General features: G+C 38.8%; 1 protein-coding gene across 2 annotated transcripts; it reads left to right on the top strand.

The window, feature by feature from the left end:
- Positions 1-1,777: 1,777 nt before the first annotated feature.
- On the top strand, positions 1,778-13,998 carry RGS13 (regulator of G protein signaling 13). Of its 2 annotated transcripts, XM_067535081.1 has the most exons (5): positions 1,778-1,919; positions 6,959-7,027; positions 10,137-10,198; positions 11,391-11,557; positions 13,761-13,998. In XM_067535081.1, exons 1-5 carry the CDS (start codon positions 1,873-1,875, stop codon positions 13,956-13,958), a joined length of 543 nt encoding a protein of 180 aa, XP_067391182.1. In that variant the 5' UTR covers positions 1,778-1,872; the 3' UTR covers positions 13,959-13,998. The 2 variants fall into 2 exon arrangements, with proteins under 2 accessions (XP_067391182.1, XP_067391183.1); XM_067535082.1 differs by lacking the exon at positions 6,959-7,027.
- Positions 13,999-20,103: the final 6,105 nt, after the last annotated feature.

The raw sequence follows: 20,103 nt of genomic DNA on the forward strand, positions 1-20,103 counted from the left end.
ACATTTTTAATCTCATCTTTGCAAAAATAGGTCCCCGTCCTGCAAGGAGTTCCATACAGGCAGACCCTTATGTCCAGGTAGAAGCTCACTGAAATCAATGGGGATCTGCCAAGGGTTCTCTGCCAATCTATACATTGCACAACTGGGATATCAGTTTTTTTCTTAAGCAGAATCCCGGTGGTTGGAATAGACAAAAATGGATGTACACATTTATACAATTCAAAGAGCCATGTATTGGTAGAGTCATCTGTAATAAGATAGGCCCAAACATATTAAACTATTGTGGTTTGAAAACTTGATTTTAACTTAGGTGAACTGGGTTCATATTTTGCCTACAAAAGACTAAGTAAAACAAAAAACATTAGAGAGAACAGAGAAGAAAAGATCCAATGAAAAATGAAAGTGTGTGTGTCTGTCTCCAGCCATCTGTCCCCTCAAAATGCCAATTTGACTACACCAAATTTTTTTGCAAATTAGTGTCTGTTTCACTAAATTGTTCATGTCACTCTGCCACCCTAAGAAAAACTTCAATGTCCTGTCTCCCTCTGATCTCCTAAAAAAAAGAGGTTAGAAACTGGCGAGCAGGTGGGAGACACATCTGACTTTCTGGGAGAGCAGAATAAGCCTTCCAGTTGGTTCAGTGGTTATGATAGAAATGGGGGAGCCAAATGCCAAGTCACAAACTCATTCAAGTTTGTCCAGCCTCTCCTACTTCATGACAGCCCTGGAGCACAGGGTCATAACGCCACTCAAGTTTGCTCAGCTGCCCCTGCTACCTGAGGGAGAATCTGCCACCCCAAGCAGATAAATTCTCCAAAAGCATAGGACTACTTCATTCATTCATATATTTTACTAACTCAGGCTAAAACTCAAGTAACTACAACTCATCATCTACTAGCACTACCACTTTGTAGTGTGGACGCAAGCCAGTGCCACTCAAGTACCGCTAATCTATCAATGACTTCCCAAAATTCTCCCATGTGCTCAGGAACAACAGAAAAGTTCTCCCACAATTCCCTGGGAAAGAATTCAGACAGTGGCTCTGCTTACTCCAGCGTGAAGGACTATGGGGTGTGCCCCAGAAGTCTTAGCACCACACGTTAATGAGTGTAGCGAACACAGCAACTCAAGTATTTTTTAGTGTGGCCATTCTCATTTGAGTTAAGCTAACTCGAGAGGAATAATTCAAGTGCAGAGAACTTGAGTTAGCTCAGCAATAAAGATATACCCTTCTTGCCAACTATGATAACCATAAAGGACCTCACACAATGTAAAAACAAGTCCTGTTTTAACACAGTGCTTCACAGTGGAAAGGCACATGTAAAACACGTATCATACTAAGGAGCTCAAAGAGAACTTACTTTCAGAGCAAAAAAGTAAAATGAACAAAACAAATGGAGATAATCACGTCTTCAGCGCAACTGTAACACAAATGCATCATTTGTCAGTGGTGGGATGCTTATCTCTTTTCAACAGAGTGTTTTTAACTTTTTCTGTAAAGTATCATTTGATCAAGAGACGGAAAATATTAAGTCACAAAACTGGCCCTCTCAGAGAATACACAAAGGATTTCAATACAGTAAAATATTTAAATTTCAGTTGATCATTACAGGAGGTCATAACAGTGTCAGAACAAACAACCTCTTTATCAGTGGTAGATTGGGAGTCCAGTGGAACTTTTCTCTTCCCCATATTAACCACACATGCTATCTGTATATATATTTGTAAGAAAAGAGTCGGGCAACAGCACAAGCAGTGTGGATACAGCCAGAGTATGACAGGACTTTTGGATCTAGAAGAAAATAATAAAGAGAATCACTCAGAATGGAATTTGGAAACTTCCCCCCCTCCGCAGCCAAGTGCTACTACTAAATGAAACGTATTAAAAAAAAGAGGAGACAATCAAAAGAAAATTTTTCGTAAGTATAAGATTTTGCACAGCTCTTTTCAGAATTTAAATTTAAGTAGAGTATTTCCTTCAACATAAACTGGGAAGGTAGAGATAAGGGCTTGGCCTTTCTGTCCAAGATATACTTCTCTACACACACTTGTAAAGTCAGCCTTAGGACGGCAACAGACCCTGATTCTAAATATGTACAATGTGTAGACATATTTATGCCTATGTGAACCTTCTGTATTAAATTCTCAGGATATTAAGATCAATAAAACTCTATACAATAAACTGAAATGGAACAGGTGACAATGCAATTAAACTTTTATCATATAGTTTTTTTTTACGAAGATTTCACTGTACAACAGTGAACAACATAAAATAGCTGCACACTAAAAAAAGAAAATAGCTTCTTTACAACCTCACATGGCATAATCTTCTCATACTTAAAATAGAAAATGTACATTACAGTTGTATTCAAAATAAAAAGGCCCTGCTCTTTAATCTATCAAAAAATTTGGGTTTCATAGGATAGTCTCTCTTTCTTATTATAGATTATTTTAATTACAGTCATCCCAGATCTATAACGTTTAACAAATTACTCATGTCCTTTCCATCTGTGAATAGTTTTATATCGTATATTAATTTACTATCAGAAGTGTGATTAATTCTCAGAAAGTGTGGGACTACTTCATTCATTCATGTATTGTACTAATTCAGCTAGGCCCTGTGATTTGCCTTTTTGGTGATGGAATCTGCTGGAAATGCACAAATCTACATGCCAAAATACTCATTGGGAGCTTACATGGAAAAACTTTATAATAAAATGAGGAAGAGATTTGTGTAATTTGCGCACAACATTTGAAAAATAGAAAACAATTCCTCTGGACTAAATCCACAAGTGGAGTAACTGAGTATAGCTCCAGTGATTTCAACAGAACTATGCTGATTTACACCAGCTGAGGACTGGCCTCTTTGAAACTCAAAATTAACATAACTGTTATCAGTGTGCTAGTCCAGAACAAAAACAAAAGGTATACCAGCGTGTACGTCTCTGCAGGCACATATGTTCATACACTAAGCAGGGCTATGAAGGAAAAGGAAACGTTGATTAAGAAAAACTGTGTAAATACTCAAACTTATGATTTAGCAGCATATTTCTGTCATCACATTAGTCACAAGTAACATATTTCATTAATCTCATCTTTAGAATCCGATTTGATGTAGTCCAGTGCTTTAAAAGCATTATCAAAGAAATGTTCATATTGTTTCATAATGTAATTCTATAAACTGACTTTTATGTTAATACAGTGGCTGAAAACCTGCAAGTGAAAATGGTTATGAACAGTAATAGCATTGGGCTCCGATAGGGAATGAAAATATTAGGATCAAATGTGATCATGTACTGCTTTTAATCACTGGAGATATGCAGTGCAGGAGGGCTAATGAGCAGAATGTCAGGGTGAGCAATTCAAGGACTCTATTTGTAAAACACTTTTTGAATGAGAAGTGAGATCTACAAATGCTGATGCATAAAAACCCAGAGCCACGTCCTGAATGAGGCTTAACACATTCTGCTAATTTTGCGCACCCAACGCTTCACAGGATTGGGCCACCACAGACTTTCCCATGACATGACACCCAGAAAGCTACACTTCTGCAGAACTAAGCACTTGAAACTGCATGAGAAATGCAAAAACAGTACCAAGTGGGATAAACCATTCTTTACTAAAAAATATAAAATTCCAAACTGTGTAAAAAGCTTATTTAAAAAAAGAGAGAGAGAGAAAGGTGTTTTTGTATTCAATACATAAATTTAAAAATATTAAAGTTAAATCCAAAAACCAACCAAGGACGGAGCAGAAACATGAACTAGAAGAGTTTCAAAAAGAGCAAAATATTTAGGAAAAAAGTGTTTTAAATTTACAAACAGCTTCATAATTAGCAACCTTGAGTAAAATTCTGTCCTCATGAACGCAATGGAGTGTTGTTTTTAGTCTCCGAAAGGCCAACTGCTGAGTGTGATAGAGGCTGAATTACTTAGCAGTGACCTCTCCATGAGAAGGTTGAAGACATATGGTGGAGCCGTGCAGGAAAGCCTGCAGTCAGATGCCCACGGTGTGCTTATTTGATGGACAGAGAAACTCGACCTCAAGTTTGACACAATTATCATGAGTACTAAAATACAGTGATGTAAAACCAAAAAAAAAATTGCAAAAAACTCAGGGTCCAATTCACCTGGTTTAGTCATTTATACCTATGCACAGAGGGGGCAAATGCTACCAAATCACAATATACATGGCATGGGGTGTAAATGACTACATAAGCTGCTAAGTAGCAAATAACCAGGCCCTACATAATGGAATCTTTCAAGGAATGACTCCAATCGTACTTACATTATAGATTTGCTCTGATTACAGCCATTGGCAGCCAACCATCAGTGTAAACGCACTGGTGAAACACGGTATGGCCAGATTCTGGCATGATATAAATGGGTATATAGCTCTGCTGAAGTAAATGAAGCCACATGTCAGCTTAGAGTATCAAAAGATGTGACACTGGGGGGGAGATAGCTGAAGCCACTGCTTGCATCAGGGAATTGTTCTTTGATTGAAACTAGCATAAACTACACCAGAGTAAATCATAGTTTATAGCTGCATACCTTGTCTCCACTAAGGGTTGTCCCAGTGCAGCTACACCAATTGCTAGCACCAATGACTGAAATGCTCAATGCAGACACGGTTTCAAGGGGGTGGGCGGGAATCAAATTCAGATGAAACTAAGGAATTCATGTAATAGTGCTGCAAAAAGTACATTGTATTTCTTTGCCTGTTATCAATGTATTATCAAATGATTTAAATAAAGGAAGAACAGAACAGAGTCCTGCTTTCATGAACTATAAATGTTATTTATTCATCAAGCTCTATGCCACATTATTTGTTTAAAGTGTTTATCTTTGCTGACATATGTTCTCAAATAAGACCAAAACAGTCTCCCTTCACAATAGAGTTTTCCATACAGCAACCACCCAAAGAAAAAAAATCATCAACGAATGGTTAACAAAGAGTTCAGCTATGTAGACTACCCTATATTTTAAAATCAAGCCACCTAAGTTATGTTTGATTTCCACTCCAGTGATCTAAAGTACAAATGTATCTGGATATGAACATTTTTATTACTGCACAGATAAAGGCTACAGCCAGGTATTTCAAAAATAGGGGCCTGAAGGCAGGCTCCTAAATCTCTATTTAGCTGCCTAAGAAAAAGCCAAGCTATGTATTTAACTGTTAAGCACTCAGCAACTTCCACTGAAGTCTGCTTTAAATTCCAATGGGGGTTTCAGTTGAGTAAATTATTTGGGTTTTGCTTGTGGGCAATGTTTGGGGCATATATTACACAAACACAGACACAACTTAGAACAACCAGATGTGGCTGTGCAGGGAACTACATAAAGCTGTGAGAATTCTAGCAGTCATCTCAAGGATATTGGCATGCATTCTCTTTGATTTGGGGGTGGGGGGGAATAAGGCCTCATATAGCATTATCAGTCCAAGTCGTTATGGTGCTTTACAAGTATGCATTTTAATATCAAACTGATGTAGTTCCATTGATTTCAGGCTCTAAAGATCTGACCCAATAATAAGAGGTGAATTTAAGCTTTCTACAGTTCAGAATGTCCCCCTGAGAGAGTGAAACTCTGAACCATCCTTATTCTGTGTTCCAATTTAAAGGCACAATCTAGCCCTAATCTGAACCAAATTGTGGATTTATATTACTAGACTGGAAATAATCCCTTTGATTATTGGTGTGGACTACAATGTAGTAATTTAATTCTGGACTGATCTACACAAACTCATTTTAAAGATCCATTCCATAAACATTATACGTATACTTGTGGAAGAATTTGGCCTCCAAAACATATTGCACTGCTTAAAGAAGAACTTGGACAAATTAATAAAAAAATATATAAATAAAGGAGGAAGACTACACGTTCTTCAGTTCACAAATAATTTTCTAGGGTAGATATTGCCTTAATTTCCTCATTGCTACAACACAGATAGTACCCAAAGTTATAGGTGCTAGAATGAAGGATGCTGGGGGTGTCCTGCACCCCCTGGCTTGAAGAGGATTCCATTATATTTACAGGGTTTACAGTTGGTTCAATGGCTCTGAGCACTCCCACTATAAAAATTACCTATAGTATTGACAGGAACCATATGTCAGAATAAGTTTACCAGATCTGATCAATGATTTGGATTAATATTGACTCAGCATGTCCCAAACATCTTGGAGATTCAGTAATAAACTCACAAATTCAAAGTTATTCAGTCTAAATCGAAGTCTTGAGCTCTTATGTACAAGAGCCAAACCCACTGAAGTCAGTGGAAAAATTCCCATGGACTTCGAGTCAGGCCTGAAATTTCCTAAACCTCTCCAGACGTATTGATAGGTCGCCCCTCAAAACATTTTTGGAGATGAGAAATAATTTACTTCTCAACAAAAGCAAATGAAAAAACAAAACCCTGAAAAAGGTCAAGGGAAAAAGTGAAAATTTAGGGTAGTAGATTGTTATGAAACTGCAGCTTTTCTAGAGTTATGTCTCTGGGATTGTGGAGTTATTGATGTCTCATTTTATAAAAGGAAGAAATTTTTTAATTCTTGTTTTTCTAAAAAAGCACCAAAGAAACAAGTCTTTGAAACATACATTATTGCCCCCCCCCTCCTTTTTTTTTTTTTTTTTTTTTTTTTTTAATTAGGCCCTTGACAGGTATTCAAAAAAAAAACTTTCAACATTTTTTTCCTTTAGTGCTTAAAAGCCTTGGGCCAAATCTCCATTGAGGTGAGTGGAAATGCCTCATTCTTGTCAAATATTTTCATAAATTCAGTGGATGAATTTAAACAGTTAATCCTGTTTTAGAGGAACTGTATGACCAATTACAGTAATATTCCCTATATGTAAAATAAGGAATATGACTGGAACTAGTTAGACCTCTAAAACCGGGGTGGACTTTTTAAGACAACTGTTCTCCATCAGGTTCCAAAACTCACATGGTTTTCTTTATTTAGGAGAATGAACCCAAATATTTGTTGGCTTTGTAAGCTATTCAGAGAAGATGAAAACAGAATCACTTCTAAGTAAGTAGCATTATAATTCTGCAGACACATAATCCAACAAGATATGAAGGGATTTAGCTTCCTGACTGCAAGTTGAGAGGACTAAAGACACAACCTAATGCTGAATATTTACCCATGCATGTTGTCATCATGGCTGCACATATTGATCACCCTTGATTCATGCTGTTGCTTCACAGTAGATCAGTGAATATATCTGCATTTTCTTTATGCTCTGAGTAATAGGATTATTTTTATTTCAAATGCTCAGGCATAGACATTTTGATCCAAGTTCACTCCTGATGTAAACCCACTGGGGTCAATGGAGCTATACCTGGGATGAATTTGACACAGGATGTTTTGGTTTTCCCCCGCCCACATGCCCCCCTCCTCCCCCCCACCCCCCACGCCCCCCCCTCTTTTTTTTTTTTTTAATTCAGCCCCACTGCCAGATGCCTCATGCTCTGATTTCTCTATTGGCCAGGTTCTCAGCCACTGTATGTTTCCCTTGATGCTAGAGATTCCTACATACACTGCAACTGCTCAGCAAGAGAGGAGATTGTGGTGCATCTTGGACAGGGAGCCCAGCACATACAGGAGAATGGGGGCATGCGGCAACCCAACTATAGCTCGCAGGAAGTACCACAATGGCATTTCCAAATTGAAATCTTTCAGCACATAATGTGCAGTTTTTGATTTTTCACTGAAGAGTCAAGTTTTTGTGTGGGGAAAAACAAACACCAGCCACTTCTCCTTAGCAGTTTTCAAGATGGTGGGAGACAAACTTATTAAAAAAAGTGTACAAATAATATATGAACATCCAAAGCAACCTCATTGAGCCAGTAATTTACTACTACTGCTAGTAGTAGTATTTAGTATTTTTATTACAATAGCATATAGAAGCACCAACTGGAACCCCATTGTGCTAGGCACTGTACAAACATGAGAGACTGTAGGCTCCTTGGGGCAGGGACTATCTAAATACAAAAAACAGAGAAAGGTTGGAAAGGAAAACAAAAATCAAGTGACTCGTCCAAGGTCACGCAGCTGAAAATAGAAGCCATGTCTCCTGACTCGAGTCCAGAGCCCTCTGCAATGAATCCCGATGCATTAAGTACTTTGCCTTTTCTAGTTGTGCAGTATACATTGGATAGTAAAGACATGACCAGTTCTTCACCCTCCACATAAGAATTCTGACAGTAGTAGATCCTACTGATGCAATTACTGTGGGGTACGATCAGAAAAGTGGAAAACATCTTAATAGCTCATATAAGTTTTCCCCTCAGTGACTTCATATTTCTTTAGTTTATGGTAAAACAAGTTCTTCTTTAAGTGTAGAGTAACTACCCATGTAGAGTAACTAAATTCAGGCTGTTTGTTCGTTCTGCTTCACAGATTAACACCAGAGGCAAATATTCAGAAACGGAAATAAGATGGCAATTTTGTTGATGCTCAGGGAGGCAGACAAGAACGTCACTTGCTCTGTATAAGAGTGCTAATGCTGACAGCAGTAAAAATGTGTCTGTGTCAGATATGACTCAGAAGCAGCTTTATCAAAGAATAAACATTCACAGGAACAAGATGCAACTTTTGCAGAGCCACTTCTTTTCCCATAACTACACACTTCAAGTATTTATGTGAAGAGGAGGTCAGTTTGGCATGAGAAAAGACTTACTTTAACACGAACCAATTGTGTGTGAGCAGAAGTTACAGAAAAGCTGAAACCACAGTTTGGTGATTACAAAATTTCTACCAAAAATATGGGTTAAACTATCCAGAATGTGCTGAGTAACTGACATTCATTTTTCTGCCCAAAAAAGATGATTGGCTCATTAGAACAAACAGTAAGACACAGCAGTGGTGTCCTTCCTAGAATAATATCAAAACACACGAAAGAAGTCACCACAAACCAGACTACCAAACCAGCAAACAGCTGTTATGCAGAGGAGGTTTACAAATATTCATTAGTGCCCACTATCCACAAACCAAAACCGATTTTAATCAAATATGGATTAGTCTCGAACTTTATGGTAATTAAGTGGCTTTAGCTAGGATTCTGTAACTGACGCCAAAATGAAAGGATCTAGGGAAAATGAAAAACTCTCTCTCCAGTATGATTAGAGCCTAATGAATTATCATGTATTTTCCCTCCAATCTCTTACATTAACATGAACATTCAGTATAGGCATTTCTTTCAAGTTACTAATGGTAGGATATGAAAAATTATAAGGTCCAGAGACTTGGCTGGTGTATATGAAGTTATGCTGATTTACACAAGTTCAGGATCTGGCCCTTCAAAGTTTACTTTTCTTCAAGATGTTTAGTTCTCTTTCCTCTCTCACCCCTCAGCCTTTCACAGAACTGGTGGTTAGGAAAATTAATGGAAGACCCCTACAAACCTAGGAAATTGCCATCTGAGAACAAGCATTAAAGAAAAATAATCCATCATTAGTCACCTCTAAGAATTATCTCTGGATTAGTAATACCATGATTAATTTTAAATTATAAAGAAGTAGGGAATTAAATGGATTTAGTGTTGTTTGTAGTTGAGTTTCTATCAGCCTTTCCATCATTTATCAGCTATAAAGTTCAGAGTTCAACCTCTCAGCTGATGATAAATGTACAAGCTAATAGTTCAGAAAATAAAAGGTCTTTACATTTTTTGTTACCATACTCAGTCCCAAGGGACTTAAATAATAGCACCTAACATTTCTATTGCAGTGGCAACAGAAGTTCTGAACCAAGGTCTCTAGAAAAAAAGCAAAACCTCTGACGACCCCTGCCTCAAAGATCTTATAATCTAAACTGTTAATGCTTTCTTTATTTTTCTCCCATTTTGAAGTACTGAAATGCCTACACATACAATTTCCACTAATTTCAAAGGGAGTGATGTGGGCATAAGTTAAGGTAGAACTGGGCCCATAGTACATTGTGAGTTATCTTTTCTTCAATACTGTAAGCACAAGAGCTGAGACATCCAAAAATGAACTTGCACACAGCAAAGCGCATATAGAGTAATTGAAATAAGTAACTATTTTAGATAATGCAATTTAGCTTTATATTTAAAGCTAGCATTAGCCAAGCAGTTAACTACAATGCTAATCCTACAATAACCTTTCCCCCTTTTGCAAAGGGTGTCATTGGAGGAAGTGCTACAATGGTCCCAATCTTTTGAAAAGCTGATGGCTACTAAATGTAAGTAGTTGTATATTTGTATTCCAGCAGAGTTATTTACCAGCTCCTTTACTCTTTTGTAAGAATGTGTGGATAGAGAGGGCTTTTGTGACACATTGGAATATCTTCATTTACTGCGTTTCGTGGTAACTGCCCTCTATTAAAGAGGAAGGCAAATGAAAAATTTGAATGGCAAGTCCATCACCACTGATGACCTTGATGCCCATTGTAATATAGTTAATCACTATGAATTCTTCAGAGAGATAAGGTAGGTGAGGTAATATCTTTTCTGGACCAACTTTCTGTTGGTGGAGGGACAAGTTTTCGAACTTCACAGAGCTCTTCCTTGGGCCTGGAAAAGGTAACCAGAGTCTCCTAAATAAAGACAAATTATTAAGCATAAGGGATTCACACGTGCTGTTGGAGACCACTAAAAATAAAGTGGGCCATTAAAGGTTAGCAGGCAGTAGGGTGTGTTGCAAATTGTTGTAATGAGCCATAAATCAAGCATCTGTGTTAAATCCTTGGTTTTTAAATGTTCAGCGAAGTTTCTAGGCTCATCTTTGGAAGGTGTTGCACAGGTTTCCTTTGAGGATGAGCACAGAGGTCAGATATGGAGTGATTGCCTTGTAAGAGTGTTCATTCATGGGTCATACAGCACTTTTGTCTTATTTTTCTGACAGAGTTCATTCAAGAGTATAGTGATTGTCTGATTTCACCCTTAGTTGTTTTGGGACATGTGATGCACTGGTTGAGGTACACCACAGGTTGATATAGGCATTTGATATAGAACCCATGGATCTTGAAAAGTGTCTCCTGGGGAGCATTGAACATTGTAGCAGTGGAGATACATCTGCAGTTTTGTAGTTATTATGGCAGGATCTGATGCCGCTTTGAGTTGGTGTGTCCTAGTCTGTGCGGAGCTTGCTTCTGATAATGATCTTGGTGAGGTTGGGAAATTGTTTGAAGGCCAGAAGAAGGGGTTTGGGAAAGATTTCTTTCAGGATGTGGTTCCCATCAAATATGGATTACAGTTTGATGACACCACTATGGGTTCCATGATCTTTTTATGGTGTTTTCAAATTTTTTCATACTGATGTGTTATGATGCTGATGATAATTATTTTAAAAATTCAGCTACACATGCATATGTGTTCTATGATTTTTAAATGTCATTTATAGTTTACAAAATTTGACTTCTGAAATATTTTCAGATGGGCCTATAATCTACAAGATCTACCTGAAGACAGAATACAGTGATGAGAACATTGAATTCTGGATTGCATGTGAAACTTACAAGAAGATTACATCACAGAGGAAAAGAAATTCTTTGGCCAGGAAAATTTTTAAAAATTACATTGAGCCCCAGGCGCCTAAAGAGGTGAATTAACATTGTAAGAACTGCTCCCTCCCACACGCACACACACTATTAAAAAGAACACACGTGGTATCTATAGAAACTGAAAGCAGCAGCTTGCAAAATACAATACTTGGCAATGGCACTGACTGCACAAAGCAGTGTAAAGATGTTTACTTGATTAATCATCTTCACAGCATCTCTGTGAATCAGGTTATTATTATCCTCATTTCACAGATAAGAAACTGAGCCAGATAGGTAAAATTCTGTGCCCATAGCCATAGAGGGAGTCAGTGCCAGAACGGTGTCTAGAACTAAGTTCCTGGAGTCCCCCCCCCCCCCCCATTCTTTTAGAGCATTGTACAAAGCCAGCTGATGCCAAAGGGAGTCTTTCCATACACTTCGTAGACTTTGAATGTGACCCTTATTTAGTCCAGTCTTTCCATAAGCACCTAGAAATTAAGTGAAATCTCTACCCAGTTCCATCCCTTTTGAGAGTTGCCTGATGAATGCTAAAAACCCATCAAATTCCTAAAAACATCAGAAAAGTAAGAAAAATGGGAGGAATTCATCCCAAATGGTGAAGCTACATCAATAATAATCCTCCAATAAAAAGATGGACAAATTTTGGGGAAACAGACCAGATTTGGCTCTATGAATATGGATAATATTAAAGTGTGGTTCTTTTCTGTCAAGACAAGACATGACACATTCTTACCCAACTGGTCATTTCTAGGTGTCTTCAGAATCATATCTTCCCTCTTTACTGACAAAACTAAAATCAACCAATTTTTTACTCTTGTTACCCCTGCAGGTCCAACGCAGCATTGAGCAAGTGAGATAGATTTTTTTTTCTGGTTCATGCATTAACAGAATGGTTAATTAAATTCCAAATGCACCATGTATATTTCTGGAGATGTGAGGGCTAGAAAGAACCCAGCTTCATTCTCAGATGCCAGGCTAAGGTTACAGTAAGGTGACAATTTACAGCTTTGATTAAGAGACTACAACAATATTGCAAGCCTTGCAAACTGCAAAATCATGAAACAGGCTCAAAAACCCATGGGACTAGTTTAAAAATGAGGAGGCTTTTTTGGAGAGGGAGGTTTTTGTTGTAGGAAATTCAACCAGAAACGTTCAAAAATATACATATGCTATGAGAAGGATAACTTCCTTTTTGCTTTTCACAAATGGAAAGTAGTATTGCCAGCCTCAATCATTGAATAATCATGAGTCGAGTCTCAAAATCATGAGATCAGCTTAACAAAAGCCATGAGATTTTTGTTATAAAAAATAATACATGGTGAGTTCTTTGTTTGCCTTCTGATTTTGAGCCTTTGGGACCACACGTGCTTCCTATTTTCAAGTTTTTCTCTGTAAAACATGAGGGCTTGAAACTTTCTTTTTTAAATGAAAGTTGATGGGGAGCTCAACATAGTCTCTTCAAAACAAAAAAAATGCAACAGTATCCAGGAAGGAGTAGATAGCATCTTAAAAAGCACCCTTGGCACAGCAAGATTGCTACACAACAAGGACTACATTCATTAATTCACAGGCCTTCAGCTCCTCTTCCAGTCTCTAACAGATCATCTCTAACTGAACAAGCCAAGTCTAAGTTACAAAATGACCAAGAGAATTGCAGTTCACCATGATCTAGCAGGTTTTTTTGGTTGAGGTTCAACTTTTATTTGGAGTGCCTTTCTATCAGAAATGTAAACATCACAGCACCTTTAGCTCTTTATATATCCACAAACCTTCCACTCATCCACTGCAAATCTTCATAGGACTCCCGAGTCTTACACTATAACCCATCTCCTAGCCAGGATTGATATACAACTTCTATTGTAGAATATCCCAGAGGCTATAGTGACTTCAGTAGCCTGGTTTTCAAAAAGTGATGAGTGCTCAATGGCTCCCACTGATTTCAGTTGCTCAGAACTTCGGGAAAACAGGCCTTCCCTTTAGATACCTAAATATGGATTTAGGTACCTAATTTTAAGAGAGGAGGAGGGTTAGCACTTTTTCACCAACATTTTTAACTACTACATTTTTATTTTTGTTATTAATCTGTCTACTGTAGCTCCTTTTCAATCTTTTCAACTAGGGAACATGATGATCATATGGATGTAAGTCATAAGCTGCAATCTACCAAGCTTAATGTTTGCAGTACCCTATTTCTGTCCTCCATATTTGCCATAATTTTCTTTAATATTGTTTTATTTTTCAGATTAACATTGATAGTCCTGCAAGGCAAGCTATCATCAGGAATATTCAAGAGCCAACTCAGTCCTGTTTTGATGAAGCTCAGAGAATAGTTTACATGCACATGGAAAGGGATTCATATCCCAGATTTCTTGGATCAGAAATCTATCAGAAACTCAAACATAGCCTTCAGACTGACAGCAATGACTCATTAATACATTAAAGAGAGAGACTGAGGATTTAGCAGAAGAGACTTCCTTCTGGTTTATTAATATTTTCAAATGCTAAAATAAAAGGACAAAATCAACCACCGAACGAATTTGCATTGCAAAGAATAGTAGTTTGTTCTTATCCTGATATTGGAGCTGAACATGAAAGAGTCCCCTCTCCCTCCGCCCCATGAAAAATTTCAACTTTACGTTAAAAAAGTGAAAGCCACAAAACCTTGGCCAAAACCTTAAAAAAAAAAAAAAAAAAAAAGATTTATAAATTCTTTATGTGACTTGTAGTTAATCATTCCCTCTATGAGCCAGGTTCCCTTTTTGGACTACATTTGTAATAATGCACCATAGTCTCCCCTGTTGCTAAAACATGCTGGTACATCAGGAGAGTCTCATGGATGGGTGCATGACAGGAAATATAGTTCGGCTGGAGAACCTGAGTCACTGATAGGAAAGACGTCATTCAGATGCCCCATGCCAAGTCCTGGGAGGTGAAATGGGGGCCTGTCTGGATCACAAATTTCAGGTTTCAGCCGAAAATTCTGTTTGTGAGGGTTTGTGGTTTTTGACCCAGTTGAAATTTTCCATGGAAACCAGACAATTTTCTCTCTCTCTCTCTCTCTCTCTCTCTCAAGTTGTTTTGACTCTCAGGATAAGCATATAAGCCTCAAACAAGAAACAGCAGCTCAGTCTTCCCAATGTCACTTCATGCCTTGGAACTCTCTCCTGCTTGATAGTGGTGACAGACTCCACAGGCCTTAACCTGCTCCTGCTCCAGCCTAGCTCCCCGAACTATTCTCACTTTGTTCTGAACCTGCTCTTGACTCCGGACTCTAGCTCAGACCTTTGGCTCTGGTTCCTGGGCCAGTTGCCTCCACACCAACCACAAGGCCTGATTGCCACTACTCCAACCACTAAGCCTGACCCTCCAGGTCTCGGTTTCTGATACAGCAATAAGTTACATTGGGGAGGGTAGAGAACGGTTTTGTGAGCCCAACTAAGCATGTCCTATGCAACCTGTATCTTGGTCAGCTCTGCTAAAAATGTAAACCTTGAGACTTGGACTGATAACTCAGACATCCAGTACACTGTGGGTTCCCTAGCTATTGCTACAGACATGGAGATTATGTCAAAGGTCACTTCCCCATGTTTATCCTCCACAAGCCTTTTGGAGTTTATAGGAGTCACACTGCTTGGTCCCTTCACCCTTGCCCTCTGTCAACCCCTCCAGCATAAAACAAAGAGGAGCAAGGACCAAGCAGTTTCTGTACTGAGTGTCCAAGAGCCACTTTTAGTTAACCTTACTCCCTGTCTGGAATTTAAAAAGTCATTACTGAGATGAAACCTGGGGCCCCACTCACCCACCACAATCTGTGGGAAATTGGCTACCTTCTGTCCTTCTACCAGCCAAGGAAGACTAGCTCAACCCCCTCAACGACATCCATCACTACCCAAGGGAAGCCACCAGCAGTTGTTAAAAATAAAAAAAGTGCTGAGGTTTACAATGGTAGTTACTGTACCATATTGTAAACTCTATAATTCACAAGCTAAAATTCAGAGCATTGCCCAGTTAATCAACTAAAGAGTCTTAAGTGAAGAGAGCAATTCACACGCATGTGACATTTGGTTAAACAAAAAAGTACATTACTTTTCAGAAGGCTCCAAGGATAATTGTAAACTATATCCAGACATTTAAGCTACTGTGCGCACTTGGTGCCCAAATGCTCTTGGCTTAGTAAAGTGGGGATAAAAAGCTGCTTGTTAAACCTGAGAGGATAAAAATGGAATGCTTTGTTTAATGGGTCGTGCTGGGACCTGCTTCATAAGTCTGGCTAGCCAGGTGCAGAAGGCAGAAAATATACACCTAGATTAGTTCTGCATGACTTGTGTTTTCACAGGAGCCGATGACAATTATTACAGATATCCCTATATTCCATGCCACCCACATTTTGGCGGATTCACTTGATCTGCCTGTTCACTGCACTATTCAAAGTGTAGCTTTTGCCCCTTTATAATTAGACTGTCGGGTGAGGACCTGATGGCGACTTAAACAAACCTATCCAAATGAAAAATTTTCTTGTAAATCTTTTTCGTATATAAAACATAGCGGGGATCGATGGAGTATTGTGAACCATCAGTTAAAGGATTAGGGCATATGCTAGTTTGGCTACTAAAAATCCTACTCTTTGGTAACGAATTGGATTATTAGTGAGAACTGGAGGTAACCCCAATTATAAACTACACTCAGGTGAAAACTAGTAATACACATTCTAATGTCTAAACTAATTATCAGCACGCACATCACACACACACACAAAATCATAAGTGCTTCTGTTGTATAACTAAAGCTTTTCAAGTCTCTTTTTAAATCAATATTTCCAATATAAAATGTCAGGCTGTGATAGCGTCCAACTAGACAAACGAAGCATTAGTGATTTCCAACAGAAACCCAGCTGTTACAGGGAGAGGTGCTGATGTTGGAGGTGGCCTTTCCCATCAGTACTGACCTAATACCTCAGCACTGTGCTGAAGCATATTGTGCTGTTGAAGTCCTATCATTGAGAGCAAATGTAACTGCCTTAGTTTGCAAAGATTTTGGGGAGATCCTAAGACATACACACTTATCATTCCTATTTGTGCAGTGCGTCCTGGCCAAATTCCAGTTTTGGTAAATTACTTTGAGCCTACACACAGTTCTTGCTATATTTTAGATTGAACATGACAGCCACATGGCAAGGAGAGCTACTGAAAGGTATCTGATGTGGATAGGCAATTCTCACAATCACTAAGAGATAAGCCAGCCTGAGCTGGACTAGCAGCAGTTGAGGACACATGGCAGACGGAGGGTCATTTCTAACAGCAAAAAAAGGAAGCAGACAGGCCAAGGAGGACCTTTTATTCTCTGTCAGATAAAGAGCTGAGCAAGGCTGGTTGTTGGCCCTTGAAGAGAGAGGGCCTCTGGTTTACAGACATCAAATATGGAGTTGGGAGAGCAGAGGGGAGTACACAGAGAATGATAGACCTAGGATTAGGACTATGGGGATACTAAACATAGAATACCCAATACAATAACTGCAGAAGGGGTCTTATAGTGTGTCACACAGGAGACGAAACTGTCAAGTAGAAGAGACAGCTAAGAGATAACAGAGGACATGCCACTGCAACCCCTATGCAATGCCCAGATACAAAGGGGTGATAATTCCACACCTGTTAGGATCAAGGTCTAAAACTATTTCTTCTAAGAGAGGGAATGGCCTTGAAGAAGCCCTGAAAGGGGGGGGGGGGGCAGATTTCCCTTTAAAATCTTAGTTAGAAATTAATTGTTACTTTCTATTAACAGATTATTCTGCACTGTTTTACATCTCGTGTAACTCCCAATGAATTAAATAGAGCAGCATAGAGACTAATATCTATGCTGTACTGCAGTTCAGATTCTAGGGGTGGTAATTGCAACATGCACCAAAGTGCTGAGTTGTAACTGCCTCACGTGATGCTACTAGCATGAACTAAGTAGTACCTAGTTTCTTCAAACAGGACTACGCTAGTATGTAGTAGGTACATTTTAGTTCACACCAGCAGCATCCATGCAGTTAAGGCACAGCAATTTGATGCATTCTGCAATTCACACCTCTATCACGCTGCCTGGTATTGGACACAGCTACACCAATCTCAGGTCAGACTACCAGAATACAGGGCATATAGCTCAGACTGATGGTATATTCTATCATAAGATTTCACCAAGACAGTAACAAATGTGTGCTTCAAAAATATTATACTAGTATTATGGAGCCACAGACAGTCCCTTCAGACCTCTAGCCCCTCATTCACCACCAAGACAAACCAGACTTCTGTGATGAAAAGATTATTAAAACCAGAAATCAGATACATTATTTACAGATAAACCAGACACTTAACCCAGGTCAAAATATGCTTCAGATCTTACCCAAAAACCACGCTGCAGCCAATCCTTTAGTAAACTAACCAAAGTTTTATGAATAAAAAGAAGAGTTATTAAAATGTTTAAATAAATCATATACCATTACAGTTGATTTCAAAACATGTAGATTAAGCAATGATGTTAAATCTGCCAGTTTGAAATAAGTCTCTCTGGTTCATCCCAAATATTGGGATCTTCAATCCATTGCTCAATGCTTCCTTCTGTTAGAAATCACAGTCCAGACATGTAGAGCAGGAAAGAAGCAAAAAGTAATGTCAGTCTCCAATATAGTCTCCCCCGCATGCAAGTTCTTGTGCCTGGAAAGTTACTGTCTCTAACATGGAGTCAGGGATCACATGTTCTACCTGCCCTGCAGAGCCGATCGGCCTCCATTGTCCATATGCTCTAAGGCATTCTCAGGACCCATTGGAAGAGTTGATTCTCCTTAATGGCCCAATAACCAGGGCTGGCTGGTCTGGATGTAAATCTGTCTTCTGGGTGTTACAAACACAAAGGAAAGATTCATAACTTCATGTACAATAAACAGGATAACATTGTTCAGATTACAACTTTTCCAATGATACCTTACAAGGCATACTTTGTATAAGATTTATCACAATTGTGCAATGATGATGATACATCAGTGATGATACCTTAGTATAAACATGGCCATCTTTCGTTTTATACAGCATCACAAGCCCTTAGCCAACAGACTTCTTTATTATTAGACAAGTGTGCATTTTGGGGGAGATCCCTTAAAGGCCAAAGTCTATAGGGCCTACGTGATGGGATGGGAAGATCCTTCTGTTGCCCCATCCCATTAGTTAACATTGGAACCCAAGTGAGGAACTGCAGATTAATTAGTGCTAATTAACTGGGGCTGTGTGGTTCATTCAGTAGATGCTACTCAGAACACAAGGGAGAAAGGGGTAGCCTGTTGAGAAAGAGACCTAACATCTGGGTTACACATGTTCTGAGGGAAGGGACCTCAGGAGCAGCCAGGCTTAGCAAGAAGCTTCATTTGGGATTCATGTGGGGTTAGTTTGAAAACTTTTTTTTGGTTAATAAAACCATGCTCTGAGAGGGAGGACTTGCTGATCTTACAACAAGTGTGTTGCTTTAGATTTGAGATGGGTGGAGCTCAGTTTACATCATAGGGAGATCATTTGCCTCCAAGTTCATGGATGGTACAAGGAGCACACTACTAAGAATCTGAAAGGGCTTAGTGTACCATCACCGATACCCATAGTGGGGTTGGTTACAGTAGCATGTAGTGAGGCTGTGGCCATTTCAGGTTACTATCAAAATGTAACATCCCTCATGTGAAGGATTAGGGAGACCATTTCTGATATTATTTAACATCAATATTTCAAAATTACAATAAGTCATATGAGATGTGCCATGTCAGGTACTGTTCGAAAAGTTCCTAAGTATGGTGATATTGTTTATGCATATGTGTCATATTTGTATTGGAAGTTAAGGATATGTCTGATATAGCTGTATTTCAACTTGTGCTGCATTGCTGGGTGACACCCCAAACAAGAGGGTAGCAGCAATAAGCCTGCTTAATGGCCCATTGAAGAAATTCACAGGTATCAGGCAGAGAAGCCAGAGCTACACCTTATGAGTCACCAGGACTTTCCCAGGTGACCCTGGACTCCATCATATTTCTGTAAATTTCCACAAGCAGCATGGCAAAGGGACATAAAAGGCAGCTGCTCCATTCTAGGTTATCTTCAGTCTTCATTCTTGCTTCCTACCTTTGGATCAACTCATCTATAAATGAAGCTATGAAACAAAGGACTGAGACCCATGCAGGTACTGGATGTATACCACAAGGACTGTACAAGCCTGCAAATTCATAGTTCTTCTGAAAACCTGATATATATGGACTTTCAAATCACTTGTATGGCTCTGATTGCTTTAATCATATAAACACCTCTCACCTTGTTTGTTTCTTTCCTTTTATAATAAACCTTTAGTTTTAGTTACTAAAGGATTGGCTGGCAGCGTGGTATTTTGGGTAAGATCCAAATTTATATTGATGTGGCAATGTAGCTGACTCTTTGGAGATTAGGAGAACCTTTCTGGTAAAAAGCATAGAGTTTTAATAACATCTCTTTACTGGACCTAGTTTCTGACTGGAAGCCAGAGACTGAAATGCAGTGAAGGGGGCTGGGTATTTTTTATTTTAGCTTCTTGATCACTAG

Source organism: Emydura macquarii, unplaced genomic scaffold (genome assembly GCF_026122565.2).
Source record: "Emydura macquarii macquarii isolate MOO-44397 ecotype Brisbane River unplaced genomic scaffold, CSIRO-AGI_Emac_v2 contig_3477, whole genome shotgun sequence".
Lineage (NCBI taxonomy): Eukaryota > Metazoa > Chordata > Testudines > Chelidae > Emydura > Emydura macquarii.